Consider the following 18,177-nt stretch of genomic DNA (forward strand, 5'->3'; position numbering starts at 1 on the left):
TCCAGCTCAGGCTCCATTTCTGACTGCTACTCACTCACTAAATTCCTTTACCTGCATCTGGGCTGCTTTCAAGTCAAGCCAAGATCAGCTGGATTGCACCTAAAATCTGCCCTCTGCAGTTAACTCAGCAGTGTTGACATTGTATTCAGCTCACCCACAGCTCCTCCCAAGTGCCTTGGACACCTATTGCACCTCTTGATAGAGTAAGAATCAAAGCAACACAGCTAAGAGCAGTTTCAGGAGCAGGCATGCATTCCAAGATGTAACAACATTTATGAAAAGGTGCAACAGCACTGAGGAGACAAAAACTTGAACGTATTTCATTTGGGCGGAGAACTGAAGAGGAAGAGGAAAAGCAGGTTGTCTCAGAATTTCCTTCCATCAAGAAAAGAAATACGTCACCTCCCCAGAACCCTTAGAGATGCAAAATCATAGGCAATCTTGTCTACAAGTAAAGAAACAAGAGAGGATACCAGACTACAGCAGAGGTCAGCAGAAGGCAACAGTGTTGTAGCACCTGTTTGGACAGAGTACTCCAAGGGAGTACTCCATGTAAGGAGCTCAGGCAGCAGTATTTCACTTCACACAGAAATAAATAGAGATTTCTGCCTTTTGACTCTCTTACCAGTGCAGCTATTATTTCTAAGTTAATACAAACTCTTCCAAAAGTTTGGTATTCTAGCATTTAAATTTAAAGAATGCAACTAAATATTATTTAAGTAACTAGGGCAGATAAACAGTAACAGAAATTAGAAAAAGGTATTATTCATGAAAAGTAGCCCCTGAAATAAACTTGAATTAATTTGCTATATGTTAATTTCAAGACAATGAAACCTTAACAGCTTTACTAAAACAGCAGCCCATCATCTGTAATAGTAAAGTGATGGATACAGTACCAGATACTTTTACATCACTATACATAGACATGTTAGCACACTAATAATCATCTTTCATCAAGCACAAAACTCAAGAGTTACAAAATACAGCTGCAATAGCACAATTATACTGCTCTCTGCACATACCCTGAAGCAAAGAAAACAAATGGCTGCTTTTCATTAAGGGAGTTTGGCAAACATCTCTAAAGACAATGTTTTCTTTCCAGAAACAATCCCGAGAGGCATTTCAGAGTCTCTTTCCAGACGTAAACCTGGTACACAAATACATATTTATACTACAAAATACAAAGAGCAGTTTTCTAGTACATAGCACCTCTTAATTTTTCAGTAAAACAATCTAAGTCAAATATTAACTTGCATTAGTTTCTTGTTTTAAAGTAGAACACTAATCCTACATTCACATATTATTAGTTTAATGCAGTTTAATTTGTATGAACAAGATTTTGTCTTTTATGGGATCATAAAAGACAAAAATTATTTGCAAGCATCAAATTCAAAATTTCCATTTAAGAAAGACCCCTTTTGTGGTATCAGGCAGGGGAAAGTTGTCTAAAAGAAGTAACTTCCAAATAAATGTAGAGATGGGCACATGGAAATAGTTTGTGTATATTTTAATCCAGTATATATTCAGATTATATATTTTAATACATAAAGTCAACAACAGACAAGGCATCTCCATTGGGTACATCTTTAGACCAAAAGCTTCTCCATCAGAAACTACACTACCTTAGCTATAGCTATACCTCAGCTATAACTATCTACCATACTTCATTAAAAAATAATACCTCATAATCTCAATGTAAAATTAGTTTGAAGCTCCTTTTTAATATATAGTTACTCTGGCATGAACATATGATATGACTGGTAGGGATCAGTTCCCTAACCATAATCACCTATTGTTATTCCACACCCAGGTGTAGCAGAGGTGAGATGGGACTCACCACACCCTCCAGAAGTGACAAGCAGAGGTCACTTACCCTGGTAAAGCAACTGAAGTAGGAGCAGACATTTATTCTCTTAGGCAACACAATCTCACCTGACGCAATCAGCAGATTTTGATTTAATCACCTTAGCAATCATTTAATGCAAACAATCAGAAACTAAATGCTGGGGACAAGAGATCATGGAGAAGACTTTGGTTTGGAAAATAATCCCACACTCCAGAGACTGAAAGAAAAAAAACCCTGATACTAAAAGCCAGTAACACAGTCTTACTCCCAAGCAGCTGTTTTCTGAAAGCACAGAATTACATAAAATCCTAGAGTTTTAAACTATCTCCTGATTAGCATCATTTATCAGCACACATATCAGTGGAACAACAGGAAATCACATTTTTCAGTGCAGGAGGTGAGCAATATAATTGGGTAAGATTTTCATAACAAAGGCTGCATCCTAAACACACTACAATATTCCCAACCATTTTTACAATTAGGTTTCGCTTCAAGGGTTGCTTGCTACCTGTGTGGGTTCAATACAGATGGTATTTCTTTATCATAGATTCCCAATCTAATTTCAAATGTAAATAATGGTGAAATGTTTCACAGGAGGAAGTTAAAAAGGTACAAAGCATTCCCAAATGTCCCTCCTCTTCCATCACATGGGTACACCAAAGCAGGTGCATTTTCTTTCCAAGTTTCTCTCCAAGGTGTCTAAATGTTATTGTACATCTTGAAACATCCTATTTGTTGTTCAAATAATCAAACTTTTAGATACAAAAGAGCATGAAGCATAAATACTCAGCAACAATACAGGCTACCTACAAAATTAGACTGAAATTGTTTTGGATCAAAGCAAAGATAAAAACATCTTCAGAAACCTTTTAACATCAGGAAGGCAAGAGAAGAGCCCACCAGCATGGCTGGTTAGAAGGGCATTAAACAGAAAACCTGTATTTAAATGAAAAGACAAAACAGGGATAAAAGTGTCACAAAATATATGGAAAGAATATCAACATATGTTTTCTACATCCTTGTATGATCTCTAACTGGTTATCACTGGGCAAACATATATATCTATATATTCCTTACCTTTAACATAGTGAATTCATATGGCTGATAACCTTTGAAACTTTCATGGATGGCTGCCATTGTGTGTGACGTTTTTTCCCAAAAATGAAGCAGTGTTGTCTGTAAGACAGGGTAAAATTTCAATGCCAATGTTAACACAAATCTGTTTTCAGTGCAAATTTCACATCTTCCCTCCAACACTAGCTACATATTCCTTTGGTTGAATATTGCCATGGTAACCTCTTAAAAAGCCACATTAACAGGAAAACATTCTTTCAGAGGTCAACATTTTCCTCGGATACCTGATATGTTGTTAACACATGAGAAAGGAGGTTGCATCTGCTGGCTCCCAGAAGATCCACTTTTTGACAGACATCAGTCTTCAGTTTGTCAAAGTTGAGTTTTGCATGTCGCACTTGTGCTTGAACCTTCACACAAAAGGACAATTGTTTATGTAGCAATTTTTTTCTCTATTTTTAAGGAAAGAGCTAACTAATACCACCTCTAGGGAAATCAGAAAACAGAACAGGCTCAATTACAGTTTTATTTTCATCAATCCCATTGAAATTAAGGTAAACTGGTGATAAATGGTACTCTTACTATCTTCTCTGTTATTGCTTTTTGTAATGTATCCAGGGAAGAATTTTTGTTTCTTAACCCCTGTTTTGTAAGACGGATATTAGTATAAAACATTCACTGAGAAGAATTGGAAAATATACTCATATTGGTATCTCTTTCAAGAAAGACAAATTCACAGCAACAAATTTGGAGCTAAAAGTTTACAACATAACATACAGGTGCACAGTCAGAGACATTTCCATGTACCTATAGCAAGAGACAAATGACAAAGTTTAAAGTCTGTCTGCAATGATACAGCACATCAATATCTTTGGATCGCTATGAAAATTTCATTCATTAAGGTTCTCCTTCTAAAATGGGAGTGCCTTTTCTGTTTACTGCTATCAGAAAAATATCAAGGCCCCTTTTCCTAGGGACTAACAATTTCAGTTTCAAGGGGTTTTATTTTTTCAAATTATTTTTCTATTACCTATTAAGTACATGTACCCGTACATTAAGTACATATACAACATCCTGTTCCACAAACTGCACATGCTTGACAGCAACAATGACATGATTTGATATCAGGGTAGAAAGTTGATGTACGCATTTAGTATCCAGGATTTTCCATTTTTGTGACAGCTTTGCACACTACCAAAATATTGTATTAATGAAAGGTATTTGTTTAAATTCAGCAAACAAGTTTTGTTATAATTTTCTTCCAATGGAATGGGAAACAATCAAATGACAAAAGATAATGAATCTCCTATAACTCTTTCATAATTAAAACAAAATATTTACCCAAAACCCAAAATGTTTCACAATGAAAAGAAACTACTGAAGTAAATAATACATTTCTTTCCTTTTCTGGCCTAACTTGGAGAATAAACTCATTTTGTCCAGAATACCCAAACTCAGTCCAAGATTTGTCAAACTTGTTCCTGATCTTCAGAAGTGAATCTGGAACTTTGCAGCAAGAACAAATACAGACATCTCATAATGCCATCTGAAATGTTATGTTTACTGTAATCCTACTCTTATTTTCCCAATCTCAGAGTATTCAAGACCTCCAACCAGGCAGAAAACCAGCCAAAGATCTGTATCACAAATTCATTTGGCGACCTACTCATACAAATTGTGAGTCTCCTGGATTTCTGGACACGTGGCATCTTTGTTTCACTGATCAGATCAGTTCTGCTTAAGCAATACTGCACATCAGCCTCATTTGTTCACAAGAAGAAACAACCACAATTCAAAATCTGTCGTAAATGCAGAATCTTACAGGTGAGATTTAGAAAAAGATAATGCCAAATGAAAAAAAGCAAACACTTTTTCTTTTCTTAGTAAAGAGCAGTGCTACTCTACTTTTACAAAATAGCTCTGTGGTTACTGTGTTCATCCAAAAGAGGAAGTCTTCCAGGGTAACTCCACCAAACCATCAGTGAACAAATCCTGAGTTCTAGTAATAACAAAGACAACTGAAACATCTGACTGGATCCAGTGCTCTAAGCATGAGTAAAACATCCCTCTGATAACAAATGCTAAGCTATGATACAGAAAGCAAGGAGCAGCTACAGCCAAGATATCTACTATAAGGTATGGAATGTCATGAAAAGCCCCACCCAGTCAGAGTTACACTGGCATGAGGTGACGCTGCTTCTTAGTTTGGGATCCCCAAGGATTGCTACACTTCTAGCTTGTGCCTGATGGAAGCTCAAGCAAGGCACCATGCTATGCATGCCAGGAGCACCATCCCAGGCACATCTGTTTAGTCCAAACAGCACCTGGTTAAAGAACTTATGGACCTCCAAAACTGAGTAGCAATGGAGGAAGATAGGAGCAGTGTCAGGAGCAGTGCAGAAGCTTTATCCAGTGCTGGATAAAAACATTTGGCCTGTGTTAGGTCCTCAAATCCTTTATTTGCTTTAGCTGCAAGTGCCTGAGAGCACAGTTACAACTTCAGTGTGAAAAGGAGAGCTGTGAAGAAAGTCATGTGCCTGTGCAAAAAGGAACTTCTAACTGAAATCCAAATATGGGATTACGCGCATCTTTTGCCACAAAGAATTGCTGCAACGGTAGGGAATTAAGTAAGATATGTTGTTGGGCTTTGAAAAAACTAATCTCAGTTACAGCCATGAAAATCCAGAGAAATTCAACTGATGTAAATGGAAATGTGTCACATATATAACTATATTTTACAGTGGTGCAGCTGAGAACAGAATCCCTTTCCTACTCAGTATATCATAGCACTGGTGAAAGCACAGTAAGAAAAGCTGTGCCTTTGTAGACTGAAAGTTCAAGTAAGCAAAGAATGTAAATTCTGGGGACTATGAATACTCTGCCACTGATGGTGAGCCACAATTTTTAAAAAAGGAAGTACTACTAAATGGAATTATGAATTCCTACTCCAACTCCTTAAGAAAGGAGAAAAAATCCATAAAACAAAAGCACTTGAATAGTTTGAGTTGCAGTCTTCCTGCATTCTTTCTTCAGGGACATTTTGCAAAGAACAAGTTTGGCATTTATCTTAACTGAACATGGAATTAGTGTCTCTTTTAAAGACTAAAGCACTCATAAAGAGAAAGAGGTGATCCACAATACAATGTGGAATACAAACCCTTATGTTTATCACACTCATACAGATGATTCAAGATACTTAATGCTGCCTTACCAAATGCTACACATTTCTCTTGCCAACTAGGAAAGATGTGATATTATGAAAACTATTAAATTAAGCATGTTTTTAGGGTTTTTGATATATTGAAAGTTTATTGAGCAGAAGTATTCTCCCTTTTTCAGCAGCAGTGCAGGACAACTAAGAAAGAACATCACACACTACATCAGCATGACCTTTTGCTTTTTATCTGTGCCAATAAATGCATTTTCAATTGAAATTATTATTATTAGACATCTTTTGAGATTACTTGTTGGCTTCAGGAATTAGGTATTAAACCTTAGTGCTTACAAAGCATAATCTACTTAATACTACACAAGTTATCAGAATGAACCTTTGGTTCTCTACTCAGGGGAAAGCTGATATAATACATACTAATCTTCTCTTTTCTCTGCAAGTGCTCTCTAAGACATGAGAAACAGAACCTCATTGTGGTCTCAGTACTGCAAGTTTTTATTCATATATTTAAATTTATTAATGCTGAACATACAATATTTCTTGAAAATCCTTGTCTGAAAACTGTCAGGATTTTACTGACCCTAGGAGAACTGCCTTGATCCAAACACAACCTGAGCATTTTACGATGAATGAGATTCTAAGCACCTGAAACTACAGGTGCTAGATGTGAGATTATATCATACAAGAAAATCTTACAGTAATCTTGGCATAAAAAAGATTATTGCTCTTTTTCTAAGCAGCAACCTGGCACAATCTGCCTTTAATTTCCCAATGCAAACACTTAAGTACAATATTCATAAAGAGCACACAAGAAAACATAAATTTGGCAGGCAGTATCTTATTCAATCAACAGCTTGACAAACTATAAGATGTCAGACAAACCTGAAATAATTTCAAAGGACTGAAATGCTACAATCCTAAATCCTGGGGGCCCAAAGTCAGATTCTAGAATGCTTGACTGTAAGGGCAAATATTTGCTAACACAGTTTCCTAAACAGTATCCCAAAATGGATCAGGTTGGAAGGCACCACAGTAGATCCTCTGGTTCAACCTCTCTGCTCAAGCAGGGCCATCCCAGAGCACACAGCACAGGACTGCATCCAGACAGTTCTTGAGTATCTCCAGTGACAGAGCCTCCACAGCCTCTCTGGGCAACTTGCTCCAGCGCAAGGCCGTGCTCACAGTGAAGAATTTCTTCCTCATGTTCAGGTGGAATTTCCTGTGCATCAGTTTCTGCCCAGTCCCTTTTGTCCTGTTGCTTGGCACCACTGAGAAGAACCTGGTCCATCCTTTTTGCACCTTCCCTTCAGACACTTAGAGACATTGACCAGGTCCTTTCTCAGTCACCTCTTCCAGCATCTGAACAAGTCCAGCTCCCTCAGCTTTTCCTCATAAGAGATGCTCCAGTCCCTGAATCATCTTTGTCACTCTCCACTGGACCCAGTTCAGGAGCTTCATGTCTCTTTTTCACTGAGGAGCCCAGAACTGGACACAGCACTCCAGCTGTGGCCTCACTAGGGCAGAGTAAAGGGGCAGGATCATCTCTCTCAAGCTGTTAATGCTTTTCCTAGTGAACACCAGGATACCATTGGCCTTCTTGGTCACAAGGGCATTGCTGGCTCATGGACAGCTTGTTATCCACCAGTACCCCCAGGTGCTTCTCCACAGAGCTGCTTTCCAGCAAGTATCCTGAAAACCTTTATTCAAACAGAACAATTCTAATCTTCAAGCATAATAACATTAAAAAAAAAAAATCTTCAGACTCAGCTAAAAATCTCTATTCAATATGTTCAATTACTAAAATACAGATTGGCCATGTACTTTCAAGGAGTCTTTATGTTGTCTACAGTACATCTGTGTTACTATTTTCTTTCAGTCTCCTATAAAATGCAAAATGTATTTTCAGTAGTAGCCTAATTTCAGGGACAATTCAGCTAGTGAAGCATCATCTCCAAAATTATGTTGGATAAATGTACTAACTCACTTTATGTACAGTGTATTTTTGTCTCAGCATTTCCAGCATAGAAGGAGAAACAGATGCTTTTAGTCTAATTTGTCACCCAACCTCTCACTTACTCGATCTGAAAAGCATGCACACTGTGTGTAGAGGCTGGAAGGAGGGGATAAGTAAATTGAGGGGGAAAAACGCCTGGAATATAGCAAAATTTCCTGTTTGGGGCTCTGGGTAAACCCTGTCAGCAGATGGAATCAATGCAAATCTTTGCGTTAAATAAGTATAGCACCTTCTGGCATACCTGATCATTGTAAAGATTACATGATAATGAAATCTAACTGCAGTCTGAAGACCAAGTATTTACCATATAGCACAACTTACAGCGTTTCTGCATATGGCACAGAAAACATAAGGAACTAGATTCTCAGTTCTCACAAACTGTAGTAATTTCATAGTTTGAGTGGTGTTTTGATGAGGAGCACCCATTACACTTTCACATGAGTATAACTAACTACTTGCTGGTTTATTTTTCCCCTTCTTTTTAATTCAAGATTGATGATGTGCAGTCAGAGAGCAGAAAAGGCAATGTTTTATACAAAATAATGCCTGTAACTCTTCCACAGGCAAGATACAGACTTCCAACGCCTTGCCTGATTTCCATGTGCTTTGGTATATTCTACATATTGCAGACTACACTTTGATTCAACTGTTCCCTTGGGTTGGAAGAGTATTTATTGCATTCATTAATCTCTGCTCCATCATTTTTTTAGAATAACACATAAAAACACTGGTTAAAGAAGAGTGGGCATACTTCTGTCATCTGCTTCAACCCTGGTTGTTAAAAATCTTCATTTATGGTCTGATGAGAAACACTGGTAGAAATTAATTTGAGGAGATGAAATTTTTAAAGTGAGCCACATCTAGCTAAAAGGGAAAACTACTTGGACAGTATAAACAGATCCAAATGATATCCTCAAGTCTGAAGCTGAGCAGATGAACATCACATTTGTTCATGAAACAAAACTATTCTTGACATTTGAATTAAGATAATTTTAGTGTAGACCAAGTTCCAGTAATACATTTCTTAAATTTGCCATTTTGGACTTAATGATGATTGTCTGTGCTTGTGCAAAAGCCCTATGCATCTCACTCTGTTAGGCTTGATTATGAAAATTTGCAGTCATGTTGCAACTCATATAAAGGACCTAATTACCACTGCATGTCTCACTCTGGAAACCAACCAAACACCTTCTATGGAAGGGGTCCCTGCCCATGACAGAGGAGTTGGAACTCAATGATATTTAAGGTCCCTCCCAACCAAACCACTCTATGACTCTACAAGAAGTACTGTCTGCCTTTCTGCCACAAAAGAACAAGTAGCATGTCAGCTTTGAAAAAGCACTTATGTTTGCATTTTGAGGAACCTTAAATATATCGGCAAATTCACATGGAGAGAGAGCCAGTAAGTGAAAGCTGAATTAAAGATGTATTAGGTCAGCTGCATTGCAAGTGAAAGATTCTGGAAAGGAAGATGATACAACTTTCTGATGTCCTGAAGGGGTAGAAATCTCCCATTATATACAGACTTGAACAATGCAAGTCTATCTCAATAAAAGACAATACAAAATCTTTTAAGCCACCAAAGACCATTTTTCTAATGGCTGAAACATTCATTGTGAGAAACAATTAAAATATTGCACTAAAACACAGTGACAGCCAACATAATCCAATGAAATCAATGCCAACTGAAATAACTGCAAATACCTACTAGAGTATTACCTGCCATAATTACTCAGAGCTTTTAGATTGAATTGTTCATAACAGTCCTGGAATCAGTGTAAGCAATAGAAGAAGAGTGCTGAGGTAGACAAAAGAAAATGAAGACAAAAAAAGAAAAAAGGCAGAAGCAATGCTATATTGCTGCATAACAGAATATAGACAAATGCATCTTAACATGAATTAGTAGAACAGTAGCAGCATTTCCCTGTATTTACTGGCACCAGATCATGTTTCTCTGCCAGAAATCTCAACATAAAACATCCACTGTCTACAAACAGAATGACCATAAAGTCAGTATAAGTTGATTAAAAGGTTTTTTTCATTTAATGCTGACATTTTTGATTCTAGTCAGAACCATCAAATCTCCATGACTTAAACCTGTACTCTACTCTCCTTATGATACAATGAAGAAGCTTAGAGGAAAAAAAAATAGTCAGAAAGTCACATTATAACCAAAATGTTATTCCCTCAAACCCAGCAGCTTTCATGCAAACTCTGTCATTCAAAACTGCTACAATTCACTTAATTTACTTTTTTTGTTGTATGTTAAAAACATTTTATTAGAAAAATTTTGTATCTGTGGATGGCAAAATTTTAAACTCCAAGAAGCACTAAAAAGTGTAATATTTTCTCCAATTTTGTGATTTTCAAATGTCCTATTAGGACACGGTCTAAGGCAGTTCTTGAGGAGAGCCAGTATAACTCATCAAAATTGTCATCACTATTTGGCTCAGTTTTTACCAGAATTTGTCCCTGTGCACACACCTATCCCCTTGGTCACTCATACCTAAGCCAGCTTTGGGAAGCTCTACAGATGTTCCAGAGAAGCCTTGCTGGAGAGTTGCTATGTATTTCATCAGAGAGGTTAAAGGCAGTACAAACCAGCAGATGAACATCACAAAATATTACTCTTGCACTTGCCCTCAGGCACGCATTCCACCCACAAAAGTATGCTAGGTGTGTCTAGCTCAGGCCTTGATATCCACCTTATTACCTTGTGCCTGTGTTAGTGGATGGAGATCTAGCAAACACAAACAACTGACACTAGAATTCACTTCATATTACCCTGTTTTTCTCTACTGGACTATAAAGGGAACTCACATTGATCAATTTAGGTGTACACATCTACAGAGCACATGTCTGAAGTTATGTTTGATAAATCCCAACCCAAATAACACCCAGAAAATTATTTCCTTTGTTGCTAATAATAACCATAAGTATTTGAATGTGTGTCATATTTACCCTTTTAATTCATCCAGTATAAGCTTCCAAGCCATGATTCCTGAAAAAGAATCCTGATGAAAAGACTGAGGAGCTTCAGCAGCTTCCGATCATGGTCTAACCAATTTTCATGTTGTCTTTGTTAAATGAGACAGATTGACTTAGAAACACCTCATCTTAAGTAGCTTCCCCTAGTCTCTGTATCACATCTTATAATTTGATACTCTACTCTCCAGGTTTTCAATCCAGAGATGTTGATTGTGATCTGTGCTTGCTCAAACTGCACCAAGAGACACCAATGGCTTACAGCTAAGCTACATCTTTACATAAGATCTTCAAAAAAACCTCTTGCTAAAAGCTTTCAACTGTAGTTGTAGAGCTGCAATTAGCAGTTTGCTGCTGGGAGAAAATAATTAAATATACAAAAGAGATGAAATTGTGATTAAATACACAAAAGAACTCTTTAATCTAGCACTTCAAACATACACTCTTTTGTTGTTTGCATCCCCAGTCGCTGAAGATGAGGCCATTGTACTCAGGATACAAATATATCACAGATGAAGTACAACTACCATTCTTTGTTCTCTCCTTTAACCATAGAGCCTCATGCTTTTATTTTCTCCTGCCTATGTAACTTCGTCCTAATTTTTAGCTCTATTATTATCCTCTCATTACTTTGGGTCAGAGGTATGTGTTTTTCTTCCAGTTTGAAATTCAGGCCTATAGTCAGGGTCAAGGAGAATGTCATGTTAAGGAGCAATGTGCTTAATGAGCTTTGATGCAATTGCTACTTTAACAGCAATAGAAAAACCTAAGGTAGGAAAATATGTTGTTAGGTACACTGAATTAATGACTATTATTTTTAAATCCCAACAAAAGATTTTTTCTAAAAGATTTAAAAACATCTACTGAAGCGCCAGACCATGGATATACATCAGGATCTCTGTGGATTTTTTTTTTCCAGGAGTATATGAAATTTGGTCTTTGTGTCACATTTCTGCCACATTTCCCTCTTCAGTTTTTCAGTATTTGGCCTGTAAAAATTTTACTGCCTTCAGCCTGTTGGCTCACACACCATGCAACTACAGCCTGGCAGTAATGAGTAAACCATGGCCAGAACTGCTTACTTCACAACCACTGAAAGCAGATGTGAGTAATTCTCTGAACCCTGTGAGGATAAAAGGTTATGGCTGGCTTGAATATTCTTCCTTTTTTCCCCTCCAAAAAACAAAGGTTGGTTGTACCATCTTCTGATATATTCAATGATGGCTTATCACCATAATTGAATAGCTCTCCCTCTCTCCTTTAAGCAAACACATAGACATTTATCTTACTCCTCTCTTTTTTTCCTACTGCTTCACTTCCTTCCCAGCCTTGTGTTTATTCGTGCTGTTTTATAATGTACCTTTTTCAAGTCTCTTGTGTCTCTTTAAGGATGGGGAAAAATGAGGACCTCCTCACACTTTATGCATGTGATTCCATAAATATTACACAAAGACACGACTTTTCACTCTGCATTTTTCTTCAACTGAAAACCAAGTTGGATCTGTAAACACAGATCAGTTTAGGCTTAGCAATGGGGAAAAAAAGGCAAGCAACGATAAATTTTTGACCAAATATGTAAATTGGTTTATGTAAAAAGAACAACAGATGAGGGTTTGTCAGGCCAGAAAAAAAAAACAGTAAGGAGGAGTATGATGGAAGGCCATGATATCACAGATACAAAACTTGTAAAGATGAGACTTCAGCCAACACAGGAACCAGAGAGCATTATACTGAACAAGCCATCTGAACACAAAAGGAGGTGAGGTGATCTTTACACAACATCTGTGTCTGCAGGGCAGGTCTTTGAGCACAGCCATGCATTGGGGATAGCCAGAATTTATCTTGGTTCAAAAGGCAACTGGTGAGTTCTACAGGAAAACAAACTCTATGTCCTGTGATGTCTCCACTGGCCACAGTACTAAAAGAAACCACCACTGTGCATTTGCTCTATGCAGCTCCCTGGCTGCTACCATTGGGCACCAGTGAAGAAAGATGGTGCACAGCCAGTAGATTTTTGTCTGAAGAATAAAGTAATCCTGAGGCACATTCGCAGGTTAAGGAGAGTTTGAGAGTTTGCTCGGCTGGATTCAGAGCAGCACAGCATCCTCTTATGCCAGAAGAACTCTCTGTTCTGTGATCTAAGGTAGCACAGATACTTCAAATTAGCTTTTCCAACATAACACCTGTGTAACTGCAGATTTTCTACTACAGAAATTCAAAATCATGAGTTACAGAATTTTTTAACTGTTAGAGGCGCCAGAGCATATTCAAGCACTGCCTATGCCCAACATGTTTAGGCAACAGAAATCCCGTGGAAATGCTTCACATATTGTAACTGTATGACAGAATGTAAGCTTTACATTCACACAGATTCACCAGGAGAAGAGGTGGGGGCAATTTTGAGGTGCTCCAACATTTTTACAATTACAACCGCAGTATGGAGAGAAGATCAGATCTTTCAAAAAATTTTTTACTCCCTTGAAAAAAATCTACATATACATTAAGACTTGAGGTTTGAATTTTGGAAATTAATTGCCAAAACCTACAGGATTTACCTGGACAGGCCTAGCTTATCTTTCAACATGCACCACAAGTCTCCTCTCTTCTTTCCAGATGGTTGTCTGCCAAGTGAAATGGTTACTCATGGTATTTAGGTGGGGGCTGGAATACTAAACAGTGCTATTGTCTACATGAAACCTGTGGGAAATGAATGAATCTAACTAATTTTTTGCTCTATTTTTTAGAGGGTAGTTTGCTAAAAATAAATATTGTTGAAACAGCCCTGCTTTTGGATTTAGGCTTGGATTATCGCTACTGCTACCTCTAGGATAGTTAGTAGGAAGAGAACTAGAAAGGTTAGGAGTGAAACTTCTGGTATTGTGGAGAATAGGGCTGTTGTGGCTGTAGGGATGAGCTGGATGAGAAGGTGGCCTGCTGTGAGGTTGGCTGTTAGGCGTACACCCAGTGCTAATGGGCGGATGAGTAGGCTCCTTGTCTCGATTAGAATAAGGGCTGGGATTAGTGTGGTGGGAGTGCCTTCTGAGGGAGGTGGCCTAGTGAAGTGGATTTCAACAGAACAGGCCTATCAACTACATGTTCTCTAAATTTATATGAAAAAAGTTGATCTGCTATTCAACCAACAAGATATTCTAATTTTAGATGTCTTAAGAGAATTGTGTTTTTTCCTTGCCTGTTTTAACCTTTTTTGATGCAAATCTGGCATATTTTCTTCCCTACTCTCACTATTATAATAGTGCAAAGACATGGATCCAAACACCTCTTAGAAGCAGCAAAGTTTCATTATATCCAAATTAAATTTCTCTGAGACAAGAAAACTATTTGTGGCAAGCAATACAGTGCTCTGTACTAAATAACAACATCCTGAACAGCTGCCCTAAAGCAACAGACATATACTTCCTCCTCCATTATTAAAAAGTAATTTAGTCCCTTCATAGGAAAAAAACAAAACCGAAACACCACAGGTTGAACAGTACAGCTCAACAGCAACAGAAAACCTCTGAAGTTTTTTTCTAAGGAATTACCAGGAATTAAGGTGGCATTTTCCTGCTCCTTCCTGATTTTTGCCCCTCTAGCATGGCCAAGACGCAGACACAGTGTGTCATTTGGGGAGAGCAATGCAGCAATGCCTCTACAGAATCCTTCCACTTATCCAGCAGCTGGACACAGCCCTGATCAAAATTGCATCCACAGTCCAGCAAGTTCATCCAGCCAAAAACCAGAGTCTTTAGCTTAAAGACTCACAACAGCTTTCACAAACAGAACACACAGTGCAGACCCAGAATATGAATCCAACTGCTTAAAATAAAACAATTACAACAAAATATACAAAGAAATATTCACAGAAAATACATCAGCTTAAAAAAAAATTCTATCAAATGCAGCATGCAGCTGACTCTCAAATACATGATGTGGACTGCTTCTGGAATTCCAAGCACTATTTACTGTAAAATGAAGGAAAGTCTGTTAAAGTTAAGAAGATGAAAGCAACAACAGTCTTCAGTTTTTCAGAACCACATTCAGAATCATTATAAAAATTATGGTCACATCACAGCATAAAAATTCAGGCAAAGAAAAAATCCATTCCCAAGTCGCTCCATTTTAAAACATTCAAGAGCTTTTGAGCTCACACCCCAAGAAATAGAGATATGCAACTTTTCTGCAAGTTAGCTAAGCTGTTTTAACAAAAATTTTGAATTAAACAGATGCTAAGTGTGTTTACAGGAGACTTATTTCAAATTAGGAGTGGTTGACTTGAATTTAAGTTTGGGAAAATTCATTTTTAAGCTAAATAGATAGATGCTATGTTCAAAACACAGTGCATGATTACACAGAGTTCTGCACCAGGTCAGCTTCATCTAGGCATCACCCTTCGGAAAAGCAGCATCTCTGCACAGCCATACATTTTCCCCAGAAAACAGATCATACATACTCCTGTCTTTGCCCTTAGAAAAATCTTCCCCTACTCTTCAAATACATAGCCCCATACTCCTTACATGTTGCCAAGCAACTTCTCTATCTCCTGACTGTGCAGAAATAGATCAACTCCAAATGAATGTGTCCACACTTCATGCAGGACAGAACCTGGCCTCAAAGCAGCTTTGATCCAAAAAGCTGTAGCCTGTGTTCCCAAGGAAGATTCATGGGGAAATAAAGGGATACAGCCAGCAGCAGCAACCCAGCTGACATTTCTGCTGGCTGCATGAGGCCTCTGCTCCTATTTTATCCAGTACAGAGACAAACTACTTATGGTCAATATGTTTAACTTCAAACTGTACCAAAGGAGGGAGTTTTAATGCAGTGAGATATGTGACAGCTGAGAGCTGGAATGCACACAGCCTCTCCTCCCAGCTCATTCACACAGGGTCATTACAGGCATAAACTGTATGAAAGCAGCTCCACCTCTCAGAGCTTGTACCTCCTGGCTGCTCTCAGATTACCAATGAGCAGAGAACACATCATGCTCCTGATACTATTATTATGGATAGCTTCCTCACAGCCATTGTGTTCATTTTTACAGCTTAGATCAATGTGCAAATTATTTTAAAAAGGGAACAAACATGAAATGATAATTTAAATGAAATGAAGGCAATAAATATGAACTTCTAGCCTTGTTAAAACATCTGCTTTTCTTCTGCTTTAAGAAGCCTTTTAAATACATGATTCAGCTTTCTGTTGGTAACAAGTTTCAGTTCTGGTCCAACTCAGAATGTGTGGTTTACCAGGCTGAAAGAAAAAAAAGACCAAAAACCACTTGTTGACACTGACAGGGACCTTGAAGTAAGGACATACAAAGAAAATATTAATGATCAGCTAAGTCTTAAATTGAATACAGAATGACATTCATCTAAACAGCATTATTTCAGAGTTTGGGGATAGACTTTTACATTATGAGCCCCAAATGGAGTTCCAGTAGGGAACATACATCTGTCACTCTGCAGACATGAGTCATTACCACCACAGTGTATTTGAATGCACCCTCCCAATTTACAAACAGGTGTATAGTCTGACAATAAAGAGTCACGTTTTATTGGTATGATCCAAGTCTATGAGTTGCTAAAAATTATTGCAAAGATTTGTAGCAAGAAGCAGGCCAACCAAGAAAAATTGCAAAAATGAAGAAATAATATGGTCTTTCAGGTTTGAAAGATCACATACAGTTCTAAAGTAGGCATAACCTGGACTAAGTGTTAAATGTACTGAGAATTGCTGATCTTATCATAACTCACTTGTGTTAATCATATTAGACAACCTGAGAGCAAAGGATGGTTGCCATACATGGTACAGGGGGGAATGCTGGCAAGTGGAGAGCAATTAGACAGCCAGCCCCTGCAGGAAACTGAGACAGGTAATTACTGCTTTTGAACACTGAAGACCAGAGGTGATGTAAAGAATATTGTAATATAGCATAAAACTAATATGTCTACTAGACTCATGACTGTATTAATCTAATAATTATACAATTCAGTTTATCTTAGATAATGCAGATAATTTGAAGGTCTTCTTGACTCCTTCAGGTACTGTGTCCTCATAGGGAAAAATATAATTCATATTTTTAATTTCTTTGCATCCAAATTAAATTCTTCAAGGCCTGAGCAAGATTGTTACTTGAATCTGCATCTCCTCTGAGGAGGCAGATGGGAGGAGTGAATACGCTGGAATTAAATAAAGGGACTTGAAAAGCTCAAATTCAGGTGCAGTAACAATATCCCCACTGAAAGCTCACTGTAAAACAGTGAGCTGGCCTGTATGATCTCCTTAGCCATTGCAAAGGGCAGTGGGATGAACAGATGTACAAACTGTCAGGGAATGGCACTGACACATATTGCAAATCATAGCTACATGTGACACCAACATTAAGAAAGACACCTTTAACAAAATCAACATGATTACCCAGTTCCTTTAATATTCAGTCCCCAGATGCTCTCACTGTCCTGAGTGCAAAGCCATCCTGTTTACAGTGCTAATGCAGAAGTCCTGTAAGTCAAGGTTTTGTGTTTCATTTTCTATTTAACCTTTCAGCACAGAATATAAAATGGCACCCACAAATAATCACAATTCATTTGTAACACAAAGTCTGTTGTAAATAAGCCCATGCATTGTTATTGCTGTTCCTGGTTGGCATTTAATATATCAATAAGCATGGCTTGTTTCCATCAAAACAATTTAATTATATTTTGTCAAGACACAAACTCTGAAAGAGTACAAATGTATAAAAAAGACACAAATCTTTTTGTGGTGCTCTTCAGACTTCACAGCGTGCTATTAAAGATGAAACAACATTTGAAATCTAAGCAGGGTTCAGGCAGAACTCTGAATCAGAGATGGTGGTATATTTGCCATTTTTTTGGTTAGAACAGTACTTTTCTGTTTGTTGGGGTTTTTTTTAATCCTATCTAATTTGGTTTCATTATGTGAAGGAGAAAAATCAAACACAGCATCTTTTTAATCATTCAGAGCCTATGCAACATACAACTGAACAGCTAAGGCCTTATGAAGTCAAAGCAGATGGACTATATTATGCATGTGCCCAAGCATTTTAGGAAAGTATAAGAAGAATTCCTGGGC

At 37.7% G+C, this 18,177-nt stretch overlaps 1 protein-coding gene across 3 annotated transcripts in view; it reads right to left on the reverse strand.

The window, feature by feature from the left end:
• ICA1 (islet cell autoantigen 1) overlaps positions 1–18,177 on the reverse strand; it is a 56,454-nt gene that overhangs the window by 20,500 nt on the left and 17,777 nt on the right. For all 3 annotated transcript variants that reach the window (XM_036398825.2, XM_036398818.2, XM_036398809.2), the window contains exons 8-9: positions 3,205–3,330; positions 2,924–3,022 (exon numbers count right to left, since the gene is read on the reverse strand). In XM_036398825.2, the coding sequence (XP_036254718.1) occupies positions 2,924–3,022; positions 3,205–3,330 (225 nt within the window). The remainder of the gene's footprint in view (positions 1–2,923; positions 3,023–3,204; positions 3,331–18,177) is intronic.

This window comes from Molothrus ater, chromosome 1 (assembly GCF_012460135.2).
Source record: "Molothrus ater isolate BHLD 08-10-18 breed brown headed cowbird chromosome 1, BPBGC_Mater_1.1, whole genome shotgun sequence".
NCBI classification, from domain to species: Eukaryota; Metazoa; Chordata; class Aves; order Passeriformes; family Icteridae; genus Molothrus; species Molothrus ater.